The sequence below is a fragment of the Arvicanthis niloticus genome, chromosome 8 (genome assembly GCF_011762505.2).
Source record: "Arvicanthis niloticus isolate mArvNil1 chromosome 8, mArvNil1.pat.X, whole genome shotgun sequence".
Classification (NCBI taxonomy): Eukaryota; Metazoa; Chordata; class Mammalia; order Rodentia; family Muridae; genus Arvicanthis; species Arvicanthis niloticus.
The window spans coordinates 4440162-4463937 of record NC_047665.1 but is presented as its reverse complement, the minus strand read 5'-3'; the positions used below and the strand labels follow the sequence as shown (position 1 = coordinate 4463937).

Sequence of the window (23776 nt, the reverse complement as noted above, 5' to 3'; positions counted from 1 at the left end):
TGGGAGATTGCCTCAGACAAAATAGAAGAAAAAAAATGGTACCATTAACTGCAAAGAGTGCCTGCAGGATACCTGTAACTCCAGGAGGATTCAGGGGATGAAGGCATCAAAGTCAATTCAAGGACTTAGCTACACAGTGAGTTTGAGGTCAACCTGGGCTACACAAGACCTTATCTCGAAAAAACAAAAAAAGAAGTGTTACCTCTGTATTCCTAACATCACTAGAAAGAGTGGCTGTGGGTTGAGTTCTGTACTTCAGGATAACTGGGAACTTGTGTTTTGATCTCTACTACAGACCAGAGGCTTTGGGGTGCCAGGTCATCTTCAGATTAAAAAACAGGAAAAGTGTCTGGTGTGGTGGTGAATGCCTTTGATCCTAGCACTCAGCAGAGACAGATTTCAGTGAGTTTGAGGCTAGCTTGGTCTATATAGAGTGTTCCAGGACAGCCAGGGCTCCATTATAGAGAGATCCTTGTCTCAAAACTGAACAAAACAATCAGAAAATACCATGGACTTATATCCTGACATCCCTGAGGGCAGAGTGCTAGGCTCTTAGAATCATTTCAAGCCATAGGAGCTCAAGGTACACTAGCCACCCAGGACTCTGTCTCTGCCCTTCAGTCCCATAATGCCCCTGGTACCCTAAATTAAGAGACCTTCTGTATCTGTACTTACACAGCTGACAAGGACAAGCTGTTAGTAAGACAGAGTAGAAGCCTGTAGCTCCTATTTCAGGGCCCCAAGAGAAAGAGCACCAGCCAGCTGCCCACCCTTTCCCTGCTGCCTCAAGCCGCACTCGACCCTCAGTGTCTGCACTGCCCAAGACCATACACTGCTGCTTGATTTGAGACCAAAAACCAATGTCTCCACTTACCATTCTGCATGTGTGGCTTCAAACCCCACCCCTCTGAATTGGGGGCTGGTATCTGGGACTTGTTTCTGAGCACACCCCCTTGCTCTTGTGGCTTCTTTTCCTTTAATGGGACTACTTCCTGAAGCTTGGGCTGAGGCTTGATGGCCTGGAGTTGAAACAAGCACAGGACTGAAAGAGTAGCTCATGGGACCCTCACTAATAAGAACCCCTAAACTCAGACACCACCATCTTCCCAATGATGCCCTGTCCCATGGCATAGATCAGTAGACTTGTGGGTAAGTCCAGGTCCTACAGAAAGTAAGCCAGGGGAAAATGTAAGCATTCAACAAACCAACTTACCTGGCCATACATCTACAGCACTCAGCCTGGCACTGCACACACCCTCCCTGTCCATGGGACCTTACATGTATTCTGTACCACGCAGAATACATTCTCCTGTTACATGGAATGGAACTTAAGAAAGCCACAAATGTGCGGAAATGAACACACTCCAAGATGACCGAACAGCGATGTTCATTCCAGAGGCTCACTGAGGTGAAGGAAGAGGACTGTCCAACTTCAGTCCATTTCTGCCATTTGGGTTTGAGAAGCAGGGGACTTAATCCAAAACACAGGCTAATACCTACTTCTAGCCCTAAAGAATTCCATCTCCCCTCTGTCACAACTTACCAACCAGTGCTAGATAGCCTACTTACAGCAGTTCCTTTTACCTGGCATATCCTATCTCATGGCCAAGACAAAGGCATCCTGTGAGGCAAAAACCAATCTGGAGACAGAAAGGCAACATCAAGACCAGCCACACAGTGACCGCAAACTTACCACACCATGGATGTAGAACAGGAAGCCCCAGTGTGTGAAGTAGATATGAAAAACAAAATATTTTGATCATGCCTTTAATCCCAGCAGTTGGGAGGCAGAGGCAGATGGATCTCTGTAAGTTTGAGGCCAGCCTGGTCTATATAGTGAGTTCCAGAACAGACAGAACTATAGAGTAAGACTCTGCCTCAAAGTATTAAACTAAAATATAAATAAATAAAAGTGTCTTGGTACGTGTAAATGAGGACAGTTTGCTGGCATGTATAGGCTGCAGTAAAAAGCAATGCTTTTTAAAAACAATATTTATAGCACTAAGTGCATATATGAGAAAGGAAGATCTGTATGCAAGAACCAAGACTATACCTTCAGAAGCTATGGAACGAGCTAGCCCATTAAATTCAAAGTCAAAGTAAGTAGAAGAAAAGATACATGAATTAGCTTATAACTTAACTAAAAAAAAATCAGTGAAAGCAGAAGCTCATTCTTCGAAAAAATAATGCTCTAATTATCAGAAGCGGGAATATTCTTATGGGCTCTACGTTGACCTGGCTGACCGTGGCCACAGTATTTAACATTGTGACCTCAGTGTGCTCAAGCCAGACAGCATCAGCTGCTTCCACAGGGGCTGAGACTTGAAAGGACAACACTCGGAGCTTGGAATCCAGCACCCAGCATCTTGCTTGGGTGTGGGCATCCTAGCACCAGTCTTTGCTCTGTTATACCACAGGGAACCAGACCCACAGGACAAAATGGTGAGGAGAGGAGAGAGTACCTCCTGGAAGCCCCGGCCAGAGCAGACCCAAATTACCTGCTGATGTTGGTCGTTTGTTTCAGCCACATCTCTGGAAACTAATGCTTCATTTCGCTTTCTGATGACCTCTTCTATCCGCTCTTCACATTGTTCCTTCACCTCTTTCATCTGATTGATACACTGGCTCCTGGTGAAGGCAAATGGAAGGATGTGTGGATGTCCCACGCACTCAATCCCTGATCCCACTCCCACAATCCAGTGCAGCAGGAGACAGAACAGCCCTTTTCTACTAAGACATGGTCTGAAAGTGAACTGCAAGAGCAAGTGTCCATCTGCAAGAACTGGATGACAGAAGAAACATGCTGGTAACCACACTTGAGACTTGTTATGTTGCATTAAATAACCCCACCCTGCCCCCTTCTCTCTCTATCAAAAAAAAAAAAAAAATGGCTACCAATACAAGTTCTTAAAACCCTTGTGATTTCCTGGTGTTCAGAGCATCTTCATCAATGAGCTCCCTGGACCAGACACGTAGTGATGTTGATAAGATGGCTCATGGGGTGAGGTGCTGGGGGGCTGCACTTTTCAGGATAGGGACTGAAATATTCAGCTCCACCTCCTAGAGAAGGTGAAGGGGCCTGGAGATGGGGCTTGATCATGTGGCTACTGATGCCATCAGTCACTGCCTGCATAACAACCTCAGGTACCACCTCTTCACCTTGAGCTCTGACAGCTTCTTGGCTGGTAAAATTCCCCGATTCCATGGGAAACCTAAGTTCTGCCTCCTCAGACCTTGCCTTTAACTATTGGTTATTGTCATGACTGTTCACCATGACACCCTTTGTAATGGAACTCTGATAGTAAAGAGAGCTGTTCTCAGCTCTGTGAGTGGCTATGGTGAATTACCAAGGAGCTCGTCAGGTAGCCCTGAATTTATAAACTGGCCAGTGTGTGGCTGGCCTGTGGAACAGCGTTAGGAAATTGAGTCCTAAACCTGTGGCACGTGAATGACCTCTGGGCAGCATCCAGACTGTCTGGAGAACACCTAGCTGTCAAAGACCTTCAACTGAGATGCACTGCAGGCTTGCACCACCTTCCACATGGAATGTGGAACATTCCATCAAAGGGCAGAGGTAGACTGAAATTGCTTGCTTAGAAAATGGGGAAGCTAAGAGGTGCTCTGTTGCCTGCTATTGCTAGGCCATAAGACAGACTCAAGTTTCCAGAAGACACTGGGCAGCCTTGCCTGAGTTGGAAGCATTTTGGAGCGTCAGTCTATAACTTGGAGCATATACAAAACATTGGATCACAACATTCCACACACAGAAGGCAATCCTGTGATAACGGGGAAACTCGAACAGATAAGGAATAAGTAAAAACTTCACTGAAAAACTTGCAGGGTCAGTCAAGCTCCAGGTGGTAGACTGTCACAAAGGGGATGAGCCACAGTGAGTAAAGAAACTCAGCTGTGTAAGGAACGAGCAGCAGACATCTTTACTCCTGAGCCTTTCTGCCTACAAAGAGGAATGTCCACCTTCACTTGCTTTTGATGATACAGAAGTAAGCAGGAAGGGCTCCCTCTACCTCTCAGGAATGTAGTGGTATCCCCACCCCCACATTCTGTCTCAAAAGCAGCAGGGGAAATGATCCCGGTAGGGCCTAGATCCTGAGACACAATGTAGCCTAGGTCAGCATTAACTCTGGGCAGGTCCTGGGCTGGCTCTTTCATGTGTGTGTCCAAAGCAGCTCCTCGGGGATTAAGTGGCTTAATTCTAGTGGTGCACAACTCCAGGTCACTAATGGCACTCCTGATAGTGCACATTGTGGCCACAGGACCACTGAGGCTCTCTCCACCCAGAACAGGAACTCATCACTGACGGTGTCACACAGGACCAGGCTGTCACTGCCGCATGCCAACACCGGCATTGCCAGCTGCTCCCTCACTGTGAAGAGGAGCCAGAGTGCTCAGAGATCAAAAAAGCAAGAAAAGGAGGGCTGTGGTGATGAGTGCAGTGATCACAACTCAGTTGTGTGTGCCAGGAAGAACAGCCACTGGGATGCCTGCTGATCCTCAGAAAGACACTAACTTGTGCAAGTGAAGGGGAGAAAGCCTTCCCCTCCACTTGTGGCTACTTCAGCATTCCTGGAAGTAGACAGAGGTGTGTGCAGGTATGCCTGGAGGGGCTCTCAATTTAGCGTACTGTTCTATGCACATTACAGATTTGCTAACAAGGTGTTTACATCCTGTCTCTAGTTCACAGACACTTAAGGACAGCTGTCTCTAGCTTCCATTACTCTCTGGCCATTACTGCCAAGAGCTTCCTGCATCTGCAGCATGGTCCTTAAGCACAACCAGTGAGGCAGCCACTGTTAGTCAGAAAGACGTACTACCACCATCAAAGCTGCTCACCTCTTCGAAACAAGTGTCTCCATGGAAGCAATTAAGTACTGCAGAGTGATCTGAGCACTTGAGTCAGAGAAAGATCATGAGTTCCAGCCAGTCTTGAGCTATACAAACTTGAGGCTAGTTTGGGCTATACAGGAAAACCCATTTCAAAATGAAACACAACCCAGGGTAGCACCAGAGCCACTGACTGTGCTAAAACACAGATCTCCCTTGGCCCATGACTGACTTCTGATGGGTTGAAGTCTAGGGTCAACACTTACCAAGTGAGGCTGCTGAACTGGGAGAGTGTTGGCTACAAGAGGCTTTTAGAGGTTATAAGACTAGGGCATTTGACACTGATCTGTATGTAATTCTTCGACTTTACTAGCTCAGTTTCCAAAGATCACTATAAATGTTTGGGGCTAGACACAAATTGGTTGTGGGAAGTTGTCTTGGCAGTGTGAACATTTGAGTGTCTTTGTCTCTATTCACTGGATTCCAATAGCACTGTCTCTCAAATCTGAGTAAAACGTCTCTACATACTGCCCAGTCTCTGAAGGACAGCCACAATGTCAGCGCAGTTTCACAGTCCAGTCAATCATGTCTCCTGATGCTGAGTGTCTGCTTGGCATCTGAAGTTGTAGTCACAATAGCAAAAGTCACGCAATACATAGCAACGTTTTGGCCCAGAGAAAAGCCAGAACAAGTGAGACTGCAGCACCTCAGTGTTCCTACAGAACCCCTGGTGGAGTGCTCAGTGCTACCCAGTTACCGTGAAACACATGAGGTGCTCCAGAAGTCATGTGTTTTGTAGTATTGGGTTTTGAAGTAGGAAGAAATAAGGCAAGTCGCTGGTATTTCAGAAGAACAAGGGCATGCTGTGAGGCTGGAATGTACGGGACAGCTATCCCCAGCCGACGGGGACTGCACAGCCTGCTTAACTTTCAGGAAGCAAGTAGAAAGTTCTGTATAGTGATCCCAGCACTTGGGTAGGAGAAAGATCATGAGTTCCAGCCAGTCTGAGCTATACAAACTTGAGGCTACACAGGGAGACCCATTTCTAAATGAAACAAAAGAAATGAAGGAATTTAGCAATGTATATCTAGCGACAAGGTAAACCTAAGCTGTCTTGTAGACGGATAAAAGCCCAAGTATCTTAAATGATGAAGAAGCACCTGTAGCTCTATGAATTTGGTGTGTATAAGAAACTGTGAACAAGCGGGCAGCTGCAGTCCTGCAGATGAGCATGGACCAGAAGTCAGTGTGGGAAAGGGCAGCTAGGGCTGGGCTGTGACCACAGGCTCCCCTTGATCACTGCTCTCTAAACCGGTGGAAAACTAAACAGATGGCGGCTTGAGGCTCCACCTGCAATAGATCCTTTACAGTCTTCCCAGTGGGTGTGGCCTACCTTTTAAACTCCACTCTTACTGTAAACTGGAAACTTCTCAAGGCAATGAGCCACCTGCCACACCAACATCAGCAGTGCCCTATCAATATCTTGCCACAATATTCTAGGCGTTTTTTTTTTCAGCTCATGCTTGACATTAAGAAAAATACTTATTCTAATGTGTATGTGTGTGTGCCTGAGTGTATGCATGTGCACCGTGTGTGTACGGAAGCTCACAGAGGTCTGAAGACGGCATCAGGTCTCTTGGAAATGGAGTTACAGATGTTTGTGAGCTACCACGTGGGTGCTGGGAACTGAACCTGGGTCCTCTGGTGGAGCAGCCAGTGCTCTTAGCCACGGAGCCACACCTCCAGTTCACACCTGACATTTTTAAAGTGTTTCAGATCGCCAGAGCAATCAGTACAACTGTGCTTTAGTTTATGGTACATAAATGTTAATGTATAGTGACAACTCATGTCCTGCTGAGCCCTGCTTGTGTGTATGCGTTTGCACGTGCACATTTGTGTTTCCATGTGAGCATGTGCGTGCATGTACAGATGTACCTTTCCTACTCACTCTGTATAATGAACTCTACTGGCCGAGACTTATCTAAGTATAATCAACTAGAACACTGATTCTTAGAGGACTTCCGTCTCAGAAGTTGGAGTCCCTGCTCACAGGCTACACATGACAAGGTATCCGCCCCACTGGACCCCACTCACAGGTCATAGGAGAACTTCTGCTCCAGGCTGGTCTGGTTCTTCTGGAACTGGAAGATGTCCTGCTGCAGCCTGCCGTAACTCCTCTGCAGCTCCTTCAACTGCTCTAAACCAGAAGGACAAGTCACCTCACGGGACTCTGTGTGGCTGCCAAGCCACCCAGACACACAAGACACAAGAATTTACTCTGGTAGTGGCCGTACATGCCTTTAATCCTAGCACCCAGGAGGCAGAGGCAGGCTCTGTGATTTCGAAGCTAGCCTGATCTACAGAGCAAGTTTCAGGACAGCTAAGGCTACACAGAGAAACCCTGTCTCAAAAAAACAAAGCAAAAAACCACAACATCCACCAGCCAGCACAACCAGCACCGGAAGCAGAGAGGAAGAGGGCAGGCCCATCCTGCCAGCACACCACCAGTATAGGAAGCTCTCCCACAGAAGCCTGCACCTTGATCCTGTTAAAAATGTCAGTTAGAGCATTTTAATCATTAGTTTTCTTATGTGTGTGTATTCTTGCACCACTGTGCATGTATAGAGGTCAAAGGTCAGCTTGAGGGAGTCAGTCCCTCCTTGTACTATGTGAATTTTGGGATCAATCTCATGTTGTCAGATTTAGCAGCAAGTGCGTTTTCCTGCTGCGACATTTTGCCAGACCCAATGTGTACCTTACATCCACAGCTTGGAGATAACTCTAAATTTAAAGAGTTTTAAATGCATTTGTGCCTTCTGGCCTTGGCCTGAGGTCGGGTACGGGACTTTCCGCATGTTGGTACCCAGAGTCCTGGAGTATTGAGTAATACTCATCCAAATTCATTACTTATTTGTTGGCGGGAACTGAAGCTAAGGTCTTGCAAACACTAAGTGCCGCACCCTCAGCACGCCCCATCCCAGTATTAAAGATCCATAAACCAAAGGACTGAAAGTTATGTCCATCATAACTTGCAATGTACACAGTAATATTTCATAAGGACAGGTGGGTAAATAATACATTGACGATGGCTCAATAACTTCTAGCTCGAGATTACAGTGACAGAGCCACCTGAGACCTCTGGGCTGGAGGCAGGTGGGGGCTTGGAGGGGCTTACCTTGCAGGTCTCGAATGAGCTTCTCGCCTGTGGTGATGTTATTCACTAAAATCGCCTGCAAGGAAGACAAACTCAACTCAGCCTTCAAGGCATGTGTCAGCAGAGGGGACAGCACCTAGCCAGCAGCAGCTCAGCCAGGCATAGGGGAGCCATACTCCACTGTAATCTCCATCCATACTGAAAGAAGTGCTTTCCAGCCACCCCAGGAGTAATCAAAGCAATGCCCCAATCCCAGTTCCCAGACGTTCTTCCCTGCCAGGTATAGCTTCTTCCTGTTCCAAGCCACAGACTCACTCAGCAGCAAGCTCAGCCATAGCCCCTGCGCCACTGACAGGAGGTAGGGACGAGGCAACACACAATGAGGACTCTGTGTCTGCCAATCCTGGCTATGTTGTCGTACATGCAGCTACTCACTTGCCCTGGCATTAGGAGCTGGACAGGCCATCATCCTTTGGCAAGAGACAGGCACCTGGGCCTAAGGACAGCTTGTTCAAGTGGCTCAATAGCAAAATTCCTAAAGAAGAAACACAGGTGCTACCACACCAGATAATAGGCTCTCAGCAGCTGCCCTGCAAGTGGCTAGGAACCTGAGCAAGGCAAGTTTTATGAGCTACACCTGTGATACTTAATTTTAGGCATTACTATGACAGGATTAAGGAGTCCCTAGAGACACGCTAATGTGCTTCTGAGTATTTATCCTGCATCCTGGCAGGATCTGTATCCTGAGAATAAGATCCACCTACTTTGAGGGTATCATCCAGCAAGCTTAGTGCTGTGGAGAGCATATGGGACATAGCTGGTCTTCAGATTCCAGGGCTACCATGAACAGCTGAGAATACATCGCTGTCCTCCTGGTTCTGGGGCTTTCAGATATGGATGTGAACTAGAACCCCTGTATCCCAGGATCCCCAGTTCACAGGAAATCTGCCCCAGCCACACCCCCAGACTCCATACTCCCACACACACAGATAAATATGCTTAGTGGCACCATGAAAGTTTCTTACTGCATCATCTCCAACAGAGAAATATTCTAATTAACACACTACTCAAAACAGACATTTTCATCTATTCTCTATTGATGAAGCTGCCAGCGCCTCCCTCTGTCCACTCCCATGTCCTCTGGAACCCTCTGTGACACAGCCTTTACAGTCCCTGAGGCCGGAGCAGAAGAAAGGTCACAAAACGTACAGCCTCCTGAGCAACGCAGGACCCTGTGCCGAGAGATGAAATGCAGTTAAGCCTGGTGCTTGCTGTAGGAATAATGTGGGCAAAGGCAGAGAAGCCCCCAAGATGGTAAAGTCCTCTACCAGGAAGAGGCATTTCTAGAGAAGTGTTTCTTTTACCCAGATGTCGAGAGGGAGGAGAATGAGGGATAAGAGCTCTAATAATAGGACTTGCCCAGCTCAAAATTCCTGCTGCTCTGGGCAAAAGGAGGGAAATAAAGGGGGAGGGGGCAAGCATTGCCTAGATTGCATTGATGAATCTGTCCTAGAATCCCACAATCTCTCTCTGAATATATAGCGAGAGAATTCAGAAAGGATCCTCAGGCCTTATCTGTCCACCCACACAGCCAAGAGGTGACCTGACCTCAGAGCCCATCAGTACAGACATACGGCACGCTACACAGCCTTTCAAAAGGAGGTTCCAACCCATGCTATGACACAGATAAACCTCAAAGACCTGGGAGGAGGGGGGAGTGAAAAGGCAGGACAGTCACAAAAGGAAGATGCTGAGTCCCTCAAGAGTCTGGGGAGGGCTGGTGGGGGGCGGGGGAGGACAGGCATGTGGCAAGTGTGAAGTCTTCCTGACAAAGAGGCCCCACACACAGCAAGGGGAAGTGACTCTGATGGCCTGGGAACTCCGTAAGCCTGAGCATTCCGAAGGCATTTCTGCTTTTACTCTACTTACTTGGCTTTTATTCTACCAAAGATGTCGTCTTACCTTCACTAAGAGCATGAAGACAGAGCCAGAAAATGCCACCAAGGTTTCTGTATATAATTTTAAATTCATAGAAAATGTTGGATTGTGGTCAGGAGGACTGAAAATGCTTCCCAGCTTGTTTGGTTTGTTTGGGGGCGGGGGGGGGCTATAAGGAAAAAAACTGTACCCAACAATTTTTAAAATTCATTCTTTATATATCATACTAGAATGTAGAACATGTAGATTAGTCGGCTTCGTTGACGTTTTTATACAACCACATAATGTACTTGGCTATATTCACCCCACGGTTATTTACAAATAACATAATAGATTCTACTCTTAACAATCAGATTTTCCTCATATTTGGATTTCAAGTGACTTTAGTGTGGTCCTGTGTGCAGTATTACCAGAATGAACTGGAAATTAAACTGTTAGTTATCCTGAATACAAATTTATCCCAGCCATTCTAGTCTGAAGACAAGTTATTTCTGCATTAGATTGTTGGAAAACTAGCTCAGTGTTTCATAGCAAGCCTTCGAACAGTGACAAGGTGGCGGGCTTGGAAACACGAGGCTCAGAGAAGAGAGGCAGATACCAAAGGACACTGTACAGATCCAACGAGAGCAAATCAAAGACACACAAGTCAACCGGTTACTCCTGGGGCTGGCGGGAGAGATGGGAGTGAATGTTTCCCCAGAGTGTGACAGCTGCACAATATTATAAATAGTAACGACAACAGCATTGTCTGATATATTAAAACTTACCTGTTTTATAGGTGCTTTGCCTATAAAACAGAAGAGGTCAGAAGAGGGTAGGGATCCCCTGGAAGGAGACGACTGTGGGTTGTGTGGGTGCTAGAAACTGAACCCAGGTCCTGTGCAGCCAGTGCTCCAACTGCACTAAACTGTGCACAGTCTTTCTGGCCTTGTGACACATTTTTAAATGGTCAGGATGGTGAGTTTTGTGTGCACTTTACTCCAACAATACTATATTTTATTTAATGTTTGCTTTAATGTATCCAAATTATTATTTCTTTTTTTTTTTTTTTTTTCTCTGAGACAGGGTTTCTCCGTGTAGCCCTGGCTGTCCTGGAACTCACTCTGTAGACCAGGCTGGCCTCGAACTCAGAAATCCGCCTGCCTCTGCCTCCCAAGTGCTGGGATTGAAGGCGTACGCCACCACCGCCCGCAAATTATTATTTTAAGATGTAGTTTAAACTAAAAGTAACCAGGCCGGGCAGTGGTGGTGCACGCCTTCAATCCCAGCACTTGGGAGGCAGAGGCAGGCGGATTTCTGAGTTCGAGGCCAGCCTGGTCTACAGAGTGAGTTCCAGGACAGCTAGGGCTACACGGAGAAACCCTGTCTTGAAAAACAAAAAACAAACAAACAATAAACTAAAAGTAACCAGGATATGATTTACTGTCTTCAGGATAAACCTCGGATCTCTAGACACCGAGGTCACCGTGGTCACTGTGGTCACGGCACACCTCCCCCAGACACAGACAGTTTACGACATGGACGGGGCAGCACAGAGCCAGAGGGAGGAAGAGCAGGAAACTGAGCAGCAAAGAGTAGACTGACCACATCCTGCTGGATTCACACTCACCCCCAAACACTCCACCTCCACCACAGCCCCCCAAACCAAAGTGGCTCTGTCACTGAATGCATGTTCCCATAGAAACAAGAGCGCTGTGGCGGGAAAGCTGGTCAGTGCCCACAAAATTCTGTGATTGAGCAAATTCGCAGAAGGTGAGAGACACTGAGCAGCTCACAGGAAGAGGTTGCTGGGTTTTTCAGTGTGACAGTGGGCAGCTGTGCCTATAAGCAACATTGTTGCTGCCTGTCACTTAAGGAAGGGATGCCGTCTGAGCAGCCTCTAGCGATCTCACCAGGCGCCAACATCCTAGCAGTTATTCAACAAAGTAGACCTCAATGCTTGAAGTAACCTCCTGCTACAATCGAGAGTCACAACACACAAGGTTTCCCAGGAAACCTGGGAGCAAAGGCCTCAGGAGCAGAATTCCCCCCACCCCCTTCTTCTCCCAGGACTCAGCAGACAGAATGGGGATTCCTCTCTCTAGCTATTCCCATCAATCAAGTCTCCACAAGAAGACAACAGTTCCCCGGGCCCCCCCCCCCCGCCCACCCCCCCCCCCCCGGGCTTCACTTCGGATGTCCTCGGTGTGCTTCAGTCTCATCAGCCTGCCTCTCCCGAGAGGAAAGTTATCTTTCATGATGAACTGTGTAGTGCTTTCTGTCACTGTGACCCTGGATCAGGTTTCAGAAGTTGCTGCCAGTTCATTATGGTAAGGAACGCAGAGAAGCAGTTCATAGCACAGACCGGAACAGACATGAGGAGGAGGCAGGGACAAGATGGTCCCAAGGACCTGCCTCGTCACATGACTTCTCTTGGGAAGACAGGAACAAACTGCTCACTTCCAGCAGTCACAACAGGAGCCTAGCTAGGCAACCTACATACTTTCACTGGGGGGGTGAAGGGAGGTAGTGACATGGGTGAGGGGCTACTACAGGAGCATGGCTAACAGAGACTGTTGTCAGTAGAAACCACCTCAGCATTCAGGAAAGCAGCATCCCTGCTTTGCTCTTCTAAAGGTCCTGAGTTCAATTCCCAGCAACCACAGGGTGGCTCACAACCATCTGTAATGGGATCTGATGCCCTCTTCTGGTGTGTCTGTGGACAGCAACAGTGTATTCACATACATAAAATAAATAAATAAATCTAAAAAAAAAAAAAAAAGAGAGAGAGAGACTCCCTCAAAATCCCTTCTTGTGGTGTAGCCTCAGAAGGCTAAGGATCATTCTGAGCCTTGCTTAGTCCTTTGTGTTGAGCATTCCTGTCCCCTCTAGGAGGGAGTGGCTCTGTTGGAAGGAAACAGTGCTACAGATGCCCCCAGTGACCTGTCTCTACAACCAAAATAGCATGCCAGCTGGGGCCAATCCCACAGGACAGAGCCTGGGGAGGGAGACAGGCCACAGTCAAGCCACCCAACGAGCAGGAAGGGCCCTCCCCTCCTTCTCTGCAGCTGCAGCACAGCTCCCCCATGTTCCTCATGGGAAGTGTTGGCCTGAAGCAGCTCTGCCTACAAATCCTCCCTCCCCACATGCCCCTCACACTGGCCTTCACGGCCACAGCATTCCTTTACCTCTATACAGCTACTGTTCTAAACACCAGGAGCTGAACTCTGGCTATGCTGCGAGGTGGGGAGACAGACAAGTGGAGGAGCATGAGGATCCTCTGACAGATGGCCCTCTCCAGGATCTCCTTCACGCAGCAGCCCTGGACTGGTGAACAGGTACCAGGGGCATGTCAACAAGCGATCTACACTCTGGCTTCTGGCAGCAGATAAAGGCACTGAGCACGCGAGCTGTGGCTCAGTGGCTGAGCCTCCTCAAGGGCAAAGGGAGGCAGCCGAAGCTCAACACCATCTGTGTAGGAAACACCTGGTGCGCACAGGCTGACCACAACCAAAGCAGCTCCTGCCAGCATCCTGGGCCTTTTAAGGAGGAGAGCAACACCCTTCCATCTTCAGCTAGGCTGAACAGGAAGGCTGAGCCTACGACTCAGTGGAGGGCCGGGGCACCCCAGGATATTTCTGCAGACTACAGGCTGCAAGGACTCCCCATCCCCAAGGTGGGGGAGGTGGGGGCTGGTCCTGTGGAAAGTGAGCCATAAGCCAAAACCAAGAATCCCCAGGAAAGGGGCTATGCAGGTGCTAATGGGAGGAAGGATAATGGAGGGAGGGAGGGAGGGAGGGAAAGCAATGTGATGATGACAGTTTTCTGGGGTTTGCAAAGTCCATTTCCTGGCACAAGAGTTGAATGGCTGAAACAGACTAAGCCTCAGAGAAAGGGAAAGTAATAGCTTCATACATTTAGGACAAGAAAGGTCTGCTGAACAGATGACTGGCTTGGGTGTTTATAGGGGGCCCTGGGGCTGCCCCTTTCCCTTACTGGTCCTGTTTATATACCTGCCCTGGTGGCTTCTTGATGTCTCTCCTCGCAGTGTCCTCTGCAGACAAGAAGCTCCCATCTCAGGGAACCTGCCTTGGCTTTCCTGGTCCACCTGTGGACCTCTAAGGCCCCGTCAGAAGAAAGAAAAGGGATCAGCTGCCACAATGCCTCCCAGGCTCTTGGCCCACTGCATGCCTCTATGGGTAACTAGAGTCAGAGAGAACTCCCAGGGAGCCCCAAACAAGCCAGGCATGGAGGATCCCAGAACACTCACCAATGCCTTATTAGTAAGTGAACTGAAGTCAAACCGCAGCCTCCTCTGCCCTTGTCCCGGGAGCCTTTACTCCCAAGGAATGTGGGCTGAGCCCAGAAGCAATGCACACTCCTGTGGCTCACCCAGAAGCAATGCACACTCCTGTGGCTCACCCAGAAGCAATGCACACTCCTGTGGCTCACCCAGAAGCAATGCACACTCCTGTGGCACACCCAGAAGCAATGCACCCACACTCCTGTGGCACACCCAGCACCTCCTCAGCTCCTCTCCACTTACCCTTGCTAGGCACTGCTCCAGGCCGTAGCTCTGGTGCTGAGGGGAGAGCCTGAGGGTGCAACTCTATCCACAATAGCAAGGAAGCAGCTAAGACAGAGAACCCATCTCTGTATCTGAAGGAGGGCATGCTGGAACCAACAATTCTTCTTGGCTTGCTTTGGCCATCCAGAAGACAAGCCATCTGTTGACTGGAGGCCTGTGGCCATAGGTTTTCAGCCTCAAGGGACTTCACGATTAGGACACAGATGACTGAAGAATCCCTGATTGGAACCTCTGAGATGGCCACACTGTTTGTCCCCAAACGGGAATCTTTTCCCTATTTCTTTCCTGCGCAGGATGTGACACTTGTACTCAAGTGATCTGTACCTGATCTGTACAGACAAGCTAGTGAACATTCCCTGAGGACATGTGCACAAAACTATTCATCCCGGATAGAATACCAGTGGCAGACTAATTCGTTTCCAAGTCTAGAGTGGTAAGCCAGTGAGTTTAACTGGGTTGTTTAGGAATCAGGGATGAGAGCTACACGCAAGAGCATGGAGAACTTAAGGCAGGTCTATCTCTACAGAAGAGCCCCCACTCCCCCCCACCCTCCGGTAGCCGTTAACTGAGCACTTACACAGCCTCAGGGAAGGCCTGAGTGCACTCAGTGCCCGACTCTGACTCAGCTGCCTCTGAGCAGTCAGTGAGCCTTTTGCTTCTGTCTAAAAGTCAGTGGTAGTCAGCTCAATGTTAAGAAGGAGTGGGTCTCAAGATGGCAGTGGTCACGCGCTGCCTGGAGGTCAGAGTTTCATGGCAAGTTAACAGGGCCATGACCAACACTCCTAATGATCCCTCTTGTGATGACTAAACTGCCTGTCAAGTGCAGAGGATCTGAAATCACCTCAGAGACAAACCTCTGGGCACTTCTATGAGGAAGCGTCTAGATAGGATAAACTGAAACATCAAGGCCTGGCCATGTGACAGCCGCCATGATGGTCTGAGCTTTAACTGGGAGCCAGAGAAGCACTTCTCCTCCTCTGTCACAGCCTGAGAAAGGCAATGGATCCACCACTGTTCTAAATGCCAAGTAACTGCAGACATCAACATGCCAAAACCAAAGGGAAAATAACACCAAAGAGGCTTGCTGGAGTGCTTTCTTTCCATGCTTCCCACCAGATGCTTACCTTGTGGTATGAGGTTAGGAAATGTAAAGAGAATTGTGTGCATGTCTCATGGGACCCTGTGCTCCTTTAAATAGGTATGGCCCCCACGGACTGTTTGAATGCTTGGCCATTGAGAGTGGCACTATTAGGAGGTGTGGCCTTGCTGAAAGAAGTATGTCACTAGAGAGTTAGCTCTGAGGTCTCAGAAGCTCAAACGAGTTCCTTTCCTGCTGCCTGCTGATCTGGATGTAGAACCCTGAGCTCCTTCTCCACACTGTGTCAGCCTGCACTCAGCCATGCTTCCGCCATGACAAAAATGAACTAAATCTCTGAAACTGTAAGCCAGACATAACTGACAGACATAACTGAGTGTTTTTCTTTATAAGAGTTGCTGTGGGGCTGGAGAGATGGCTCAGGGGTTAAGAGCACTGACTGTTCTTCCAGAGGTCCTGAGTTCAATTCCCAGCAACCACATGGTGGCTCACAACTGTCTGTAATGGGATCCAATGCCCTCTTCTGGTGTGTCTGAAGTGAGCAATGGTGTACTCATATACATTAAATAAATCAATAAATCTTTAAAAAAAAAAAAAAAAGTTGCTGTGGTCCCTTCACAGCAATAAAACCCTCACTTATAAGACAGACCCCATGTGACCAGCATGCCCAAGCTCATAGGTTTGATGACAAACACAGTGAAACCAACAATCAACGAAGGATAGGCAATGAGGGACACTTACAGCTCACCAAAGCAATCTTGAGTGCAGAGAGAACAACACCCAACCTCAAGGGCAAAGCCTTTTTTACAGTCTGTCCATGACACTGGGCAATGTGCACCCAAGGGAGCCTTACTTTCTACAACAAATGTGAGTGTCCAGGTCTGGGAGTTAAATCTACCCCCATGCTTTATAAAGTGTCTATCTCAAACATAGTCCTGTCTGTCTGTCTGTCTGTCTGTCTGTCTGTCTGTCTGTCTGTTTTGAGACAGGATCTCCCTGTCACTGAAGCTAGTTTCAAGACTCACAGAGATCCACCTGCCTCTGCCTCCTGAGTGCTGGGATTCAACTCGTGTGGCAGCACACCAAGCCACAGGTACATCCTTAGAGCAATAGAAAAAGGACTAAGGCACAGACCAACCCAGAGGAAGAGAACAACATACTTGTTCAGCCACTAACCAGCACGGCTAACTTCACATTGCAGGACACCATCTTCCATGTGGAAGCCTTCCAAGACATAATCAAAATTGTATTCAGGTCTTCAATCGAGCAGGCATCTGGGTGCTCTCCTGAGGCTAGTGTGGCCACTGCAGAGACACTTCCTAAACGGAAGAGCAGGACCCAGTGCAGGGGACACTCAAAGAACACATACTCAATGTCACATTGCTTTGTGGGGTATCGATCATGTGAGTTAAATTACAAACTTGTTTGTGACACTAAATCAAATCCACAGACTGAGAATTTCCAACCTAGTAAGACTGATGAATCACCTGATAGATTTTTTCCCCAAGCAAACGCATCTGCAATGGAGGATACACATCTGCAATGGAGGATGCAAGCCTGCTTTCACTCCACTCCTCACCTTCAGGGCAGGCCTGCTACCCCTCCTGCCCAGCTCTCTGTAGAATCTACTCAAATCCCACCTAATTGCAATGCAATGGCTTTTTACCTCAGGCACTTCAAAAGCCACCTGACAGGGGACTGCACTTTTCTCCCCTGCTGCCCACCTGACTGGAATATTTAACCCTCAAGTCTGAATACATCCGGCCATCATAGTCCCAGAATATACACTCATACTCCTTCCTGGTTTGACACACCCTTTGGGAATGGGCTCCTCCCTGCACTGCAACAGTACCCTCTGCTCAGGAGAGCCACCAATGACCTGCCATCCTGTCTCACACACTTCTACCCCAAGCTCTTCCAAGTGAGGTAAGAACAGAACACTTCATGACAAACCCTCAGACCATGCACAGCTGTCTGGTAGAGGATGCAGGCCATGGCCCCGCCTCGGTGTGTGCTGCAGGTACATTTTATCCAGCCTTCCTTTCTGCATACAAAGTCTGGGGGCTCAATTCCACTTTCCACAGTCATTCCTAGTAAGGACTTGAACCAGCAAGATGCACTCACGTGGGTGAGTGGATCCCCCACAAAAGCAAATCTGTCTGGATCATTTTCTGCTCCTGTCAGTAACCCCAATAAAACTCACTGGTTCACCACGGTGAACGTGGGTGGTATCTATTTGGGTTTGTTGCTGGTTCCCTATCTGGGGTAAGTAGACAAGCTTTCAGTCACCCCAAGAATACTGTCACTCAGGGAGAAACCAGGAAGCTGACAGCACCTCAGTGCACCCCAGGGCACTGTGAGAATCACCCAGCCAGAGGCCCAGTCTTTCCACCTCCCTACTGTGCCTGATTTCACATGGCCGGAATCAAACCCAGGCTTCACCAGCAACTGTTCATCTGTGAGCTCCTCTTGCACACAAAGCAAGGAACAGGCCTCTGCAGCTTCTTCTCCATCCCCCTCACATCTTCTATTCAGTCCTTTCTTTCCCAAGAACTTTATTTCCATCACAAAGGAAATGCACTCTAAGGATTTTCTTTGTGCCCTGGAAGACAAATTAACTCACACAAAAAGTATAAACATCAAGGCAGACACACAGCTGCCAGGAACCCCCCAAGCAGAGGACGCCACAGACATTGACAGAAGCTATTTCAGACTAAGTTTTGGCAAGCAAACATGAGCAAAATGGAATGAAGATCTACATTAGTCCCAACAGGGCCACTGAGTAGCCAAGGATCTCCCAGCCTCGTCCTCTGGGTGGGCCAGACAGTAAATACCCTGCCCCTGACCCAAGACCCCAGGATATCCCCAGACCCCAAATCAGTCTCTGACAGAAACAATAGAATGAACTCAACCAACCTTGGGAGACAATGCAGAACCACACAAGTGACTATTTACAGGCTTCCCTCAATAACTAAAACCCCCAAGCTCCGCTTCCTCTTAAAGCTTTAGAAACATGTTTTAAGCAGAGTGCAGGCTCCTGCCTACAGGCCTAACACTCCAGAGGTTGATTGGAGCCTAACACTCCAGAGGCTGATTGGAGGACCACTTCCCAAGTCTAAAGATAAGTAAACTGATGAATAAAAACAAATGAAGACAAATTCGTTTTATATGTACCCATATGCACCTGTTAAGGGAAAATATGGAGTTGGGAAGGATGGTTTATGCCATCTCATCTTAGTACTTGGGAATCTGAGGCAGGAGGATTGCTATGAGTTTAGGACCAGCCTGGGCCACACAGTAAGTTTCAGGTCAGACTACCTCCAAAACATGGGGCTGGAGAGATGGCTGGCAGTGGAGAGGACCAGCTATGCAAGGTCAGGTCCCAGCATTGATGTGACAGGCGGGAGGATGGAGGCAGCTGGTCTGTCTTCAGCCTGACAAATCACAAGCCCAGGACAGGAGAGACCCTGCCTCTAAGGTATAAGCAGAGGACAATGACAGAGGAGGTAACCCCAAGCACTCCTGTGGCATCTGCTCCACACACAGGCATGTACTATGACTCACACAGACACACACACACACACAAATACATTTTTAAGAAAAACAAAACTCCACTAACAAATGAGGGCTGCTGGCCTGGAGCGATGGGAAAGGATAAACTCTCCAGGTTTAAGCCACTTACTCCGTGGTAATTTGTTTCTGCGGATCTGGCAGACAGAGGCCTAAGGTTTTCTTCTTGGCTGGATGCGAGTTCCTGGCACCAGGCCAGTGAAAGGAAGTCAGGCAGGTAGGTGTGTGGGAAAGATGAACAAGTTCTGCCATTGCAATCAAGTGAGCTCTCAGGTGACGGGTGCAGTTAAGGGACACATGGCCAGGTCCTCAGATGACTGTCAGCATAGCCTTTGGGAACTCCAGGTTACAGAGGTATAAGAAAAACAAACTGCTCCCACAAAGCATGTTCTACAGGGGTTTAACCACTTCAAAGTAACCTGAGCTGCAGGGACAGAATCCAGGGTGGACTGTGTCCATTCACCTGAATCAAATGCAGAGCTTTGAATTCTGAACAGTCCCCTGAATGGGTGGCCACAGCACGGGCTGGGGCCTGTGCTGGTTGCCTGGGCCTGAGACGCGAAGGGTGAGCCAGCCTGCCAACTTCTGAGATTAAAATTACTGTGATTGCTGATGATTCTGAGTAAATACAGATGTTATCCCAGGTGTGTCCTTATGAAGACTGAGACAATAGAGTTTTATGCTTGAGAATAAAACAGTGCCTTTGGGAAATTTCATATTTTACAAAGACATGAATCTGTAGATGCACTGAAAGGCCTGGACCACATAGACACTGCTTAAAACATTACTATCCAGTCAGCTTGAAGGGTTTAAATGGACCAAGTTGGTGGCTCACTGTGGGAGATGGAGGCCCACTGTGGGGAATGGAGGCCCTCTGTGGGGAATGGAGGAGGCCTACTGTGGGGAATGGAGGCCCTCTGTGGGGAATGGAGATCTTCTATGGGGAATGGCTGTCCACTGTGGGGAATGGAGTCCCACTGTGAAGAATGGAGACCCACTGTGGGGAATGGAGACCCACTGTGGGGAATGGAGACCCACTGTGGAGAATGGAGGTTTTCTGTGGGGAATGGAGGCCCACTGTGGAGAATGGAGGCCCACTGTGGGAAATAGAGGCCCATTGTGGAGAATGGAGGCCCACTGTAGGGAATGGAGGCTCTCTGTGGGAGATAGAGGCCCTCTGTGGGGAATGGCTGCCCACTGTGAGGAATGGAGGCCCTCTGTGGAGAATGGAGACCCACTGTGGGGAATGGAGACCCACTGTGGAGAATGGAGACCCTCTGTGGGGAATAGAGGCCCACTGTGGAGAATGGAGTCCCACTGTGAGAAATGGAGGCCCATTGTGGAGAATGGAGACCCACTGTGGGAAATAGAGGCCCACTATGGGGAATGGAGGCCCACTGTAGGGAATGGAGGCCCTCTGTGGGAGATGGAGGCTTACTGTGGTGAATGGAGGCCCTCTGTGGGAGATGGAGGCTTACTGTGGGGAATGGAGGCCCTCTGTAGGGGAACAGAGGCCCACTGTGGAAAACAGAAGCTCACTATGGGGAATGGATGTGCTCTGTGGGGAATGGAGGCCCTTTGGGGAGATGGACGCCCTCTGTGGGGAATGGCTGCCCACTGTGGGGAATGGAGACCCTCTGTGGGGAATGGAGACCCTCTGTGGGGAATGGAGGCCCTCTGTGGGGAATGGAGGCCCTCTGTGGGGAATGGAGACCCTCTGTGGGGAATGGAGGCCCTCTGTGGGAAATGGAGGCCCTCTGTGGGAAATGGAGGCCCACTGTGGGGAATGAAGACACTCTGTGAGGGATAAAGGCCCACTGTGAGAGATAGAGGCCCTCTGTGGGGAATGGAGACCCACTGTGGGGAATGGAGGCCCTCTGTGGGGAATGGAGACTCACTGTGTAGAATGGAGACCCACTGTGTTGAATGGAGATCCACTGTGGAGAATGGAGACCTACTGTGTAGAATGGAGGCCCACTATGGAGAATGGATGCCCACTGTGGGTAACTGAGAAAATTAACACAAGAATGTTGTGATATTACACAAGCAGCACAGTGTTCTTTTAATATGATTTCCTCAAAATGAATGATTCTCATGCAACAAAAGGTACTGTGGGATTTACTTTCTAGAGACTTGCCACTGAACCTGGGACCAGCATGCTCAGCAACTGCTCTGCTACTGAGACACACTCCTAGCCCTCAGATGAAGTCTTTCTACCTGACCTTACTTCCATGCCAAGCAGCTCCAATCCAAAAAACAATAATCGAAGACCTTAAAGAAGTGTTCTAAGGTGGGATTGCCTACACTGACTTCAAACTCCTGGGCTCAAGAGATCCTCTGGTGCCAGGACAATAGGCAGGCATGCGCCGTCAAGCCAAATGTAAAACTTTCACCCTCAATAAACTCTTAAAATTGAAGGGTTTTGGTTTAGGGTGTCTATGCAAATATACATATATGTAATTTAAACATTCAAGACTGAAAACGCTTCTAGTCTTGAGCATTTTAGAGAAGGGTTACTCAACCAGAACTGGTCAAGTTCTCAAGACAGGGAACCCAGGTCGGTCAGTGCCTGGACCAAGGTCCAAAATTGCTCTCAGAACATGGCCAGCTATCTATGAGAGTGACGGCAATCTTCGAAAGATGATCCGTGGAGGAAGGATTAGTCAAGGCTGTCAGTGATGCTAGCCACCATATACACGATTGTCTCCCAACAAACTACCCGGTCAGCCAGCTAGGATGTGTCCCTGTCACCCTTTGCACTCTCTCACATGGCTCCGGAGCTGACTTCTGCATTAGATCCGCATCTCACCTGGGAAGAGACTTCTGCATCTAAGAATTAGGACCACCCAATTATCTTCCAGAGTCTCATCTTCCTTCAAAACTGAACGGAAGTTACCTAGAACACAGGGTCATGGGCTTCCACTCAACTGGTAACGAAACCCTTGAGCGTCTTATTAAGTGTCAGCTACCATCATATTAGACCCTAAATGGCCAGGCACTGCTAAGGGAACTGAACAGTTCTTCTCAGACAGGAAACTGAGGAGAGAAAACTATTAGCAGAAACTAAGGGCCAACTGGATGTCACCTCATAAAAATAGGTTTCATGGGGCTGAAGAGCAGGCCCCATGGTTAAGAGCAGTCAGTGCTCTCAGATAAGACCTGGAATTCTACTCCCAGCATGCCCATGGTGGCTCACAGCCATCTGAACTGCAATTCCAGGAGACCTGACAACTTCTTTAACCTCTATGGGCACCAGGCACGGAAGAGGTACACACAGATACACGTGGGCAAGACACTCATACAGACAGAACAAAATAAAGCTTAGAAAAACAGGTTTCCTATACAATCCAGCCAGTCAGCATCTGGATTTCTCCCTGGATCTCCCAGGCTCCTTTAGCCATAATTTACAAGGACAGAGTTTACCTTGGGAATAAGTGCAAACATTTACATATATACCCATTTTTTTAAAAAAATAAACTGAAACAATGGATTGACAAAACAAATGTAACACCTATAATAACACTCAATTACTTTTCGTTTTCTGAATGTGGGCAGAACGTAATTATTTCTCGTCACAGCCTGATACGGGACTAGACTGTACTTGGGAAAACTCCACAAGCATCAGAAACTCTAAGAGCCCAGGGAGCAGGGCGGAGCAGCTCACTACAGCCATCTGTCAACAGAGGGAAACTGAGAACAAGGAAGGTCACCTTAGTGAGGAGTGCCAGATCAAACATCAGTCTAAGGAGGGTGTGGCCATTTCAGGGCATGAACTAGATGTACCCTCAGCAAGGAACTCAAAGGAACACTGACCACAGGAAGAGGAACAGAGGCCCGAGAAGACACCTGAAACATGAGTGTAAACCTGTGCTGCTTTCGTATGTGCGAAAGTTCAGCAAGAGAAACTGGAAGGCTAGATGTTCAAGCTTACAGCACCAGCTATAGAGGCAGAGGGAGAAAGACGGGAGATGGAGAAGATACAACCTATCTTTATAAATTATCATGACCGTTATATAGTATCTGGGTGCTAGGCATGGTCTTCGTGCACACCTTGTGAGTACTGAAGTTATGTTTTCAGTTTTAATCACTGTGCTTAAGAGATTTATAAAACAAAATGCCTCTAACCTGAAGCCCCACTTGCCCTAGGACAGACAATTCCTGGAATGCTGGGGCATGCTGTTCACATAACAAGCCACATGTTCTCACTTCTGTAAACAAGGTTGGTTGCTCCAACTGCATAGGATGTGCTTGAACACATGGAGGCGGGAGGTACATCAGGATGTATGCTCACCCTCGGTTGGACGAAGTCCAGGAATACTTAGCTTTGTGGAGTTTGCTTTCATAAGCACTAGACTAATGTGATTTGCAGCCATTCTTTGGGAATCTGAGGTATGGACCTGGCTGGTATCGATTGTCCTGGTCAGTATTTAATAAAGCTTGGTTCAATTTTGGCTTTAAAATTATGGTAGTAGTCTCATTCCTTCCCTGGGAGATTAACAACCTGTAATCCCACCATTGGGGAAGTAGAGGCAGTAGGACACAGAGTTCTTAGGTGACCTGGGATACAAAGACCCTGTCTAAATGTATACCCAGCATTTGGGTGGAGCCC

General features: G+C 48.3%; 1 protein-coding gene across 4 annotated transcripts in view; it reads right to left on the bottom strand.

Annotated features, from left to right (window-relative positions):
* Golm1 (golgi membrane protein 1) overlaps window positions 1–23776 on the bottom strand; it is a 50802-nt gene that overhangs the window by 5490 nt on the left and 21536 nt on the right. For all 4 annotated transcript variants that reach the window (XM_076938891.1, XM_076938892.1, XM_034510918.2 and 1 more), the window contains exons 4-7: window positions 8018–8072; window positions 6937–7039; window positions 2499–2628; window positions 875–1019 (exon numbers count right to left, since the gene is read on the bottom strand). In XM_076938891.1, coding sequence (XP_076795006.1) covers window positions 875–1019; window positions 2499–2628; window positions 6937–7039; window positions 8018–8072 — 433 coding nt within the window. The remainder of the gene's footprint in view (window positions 1–874; window positions 1020–2498; window positions 2629–6936; window positions 7040–8017; window positions 8073–23776) is intronic.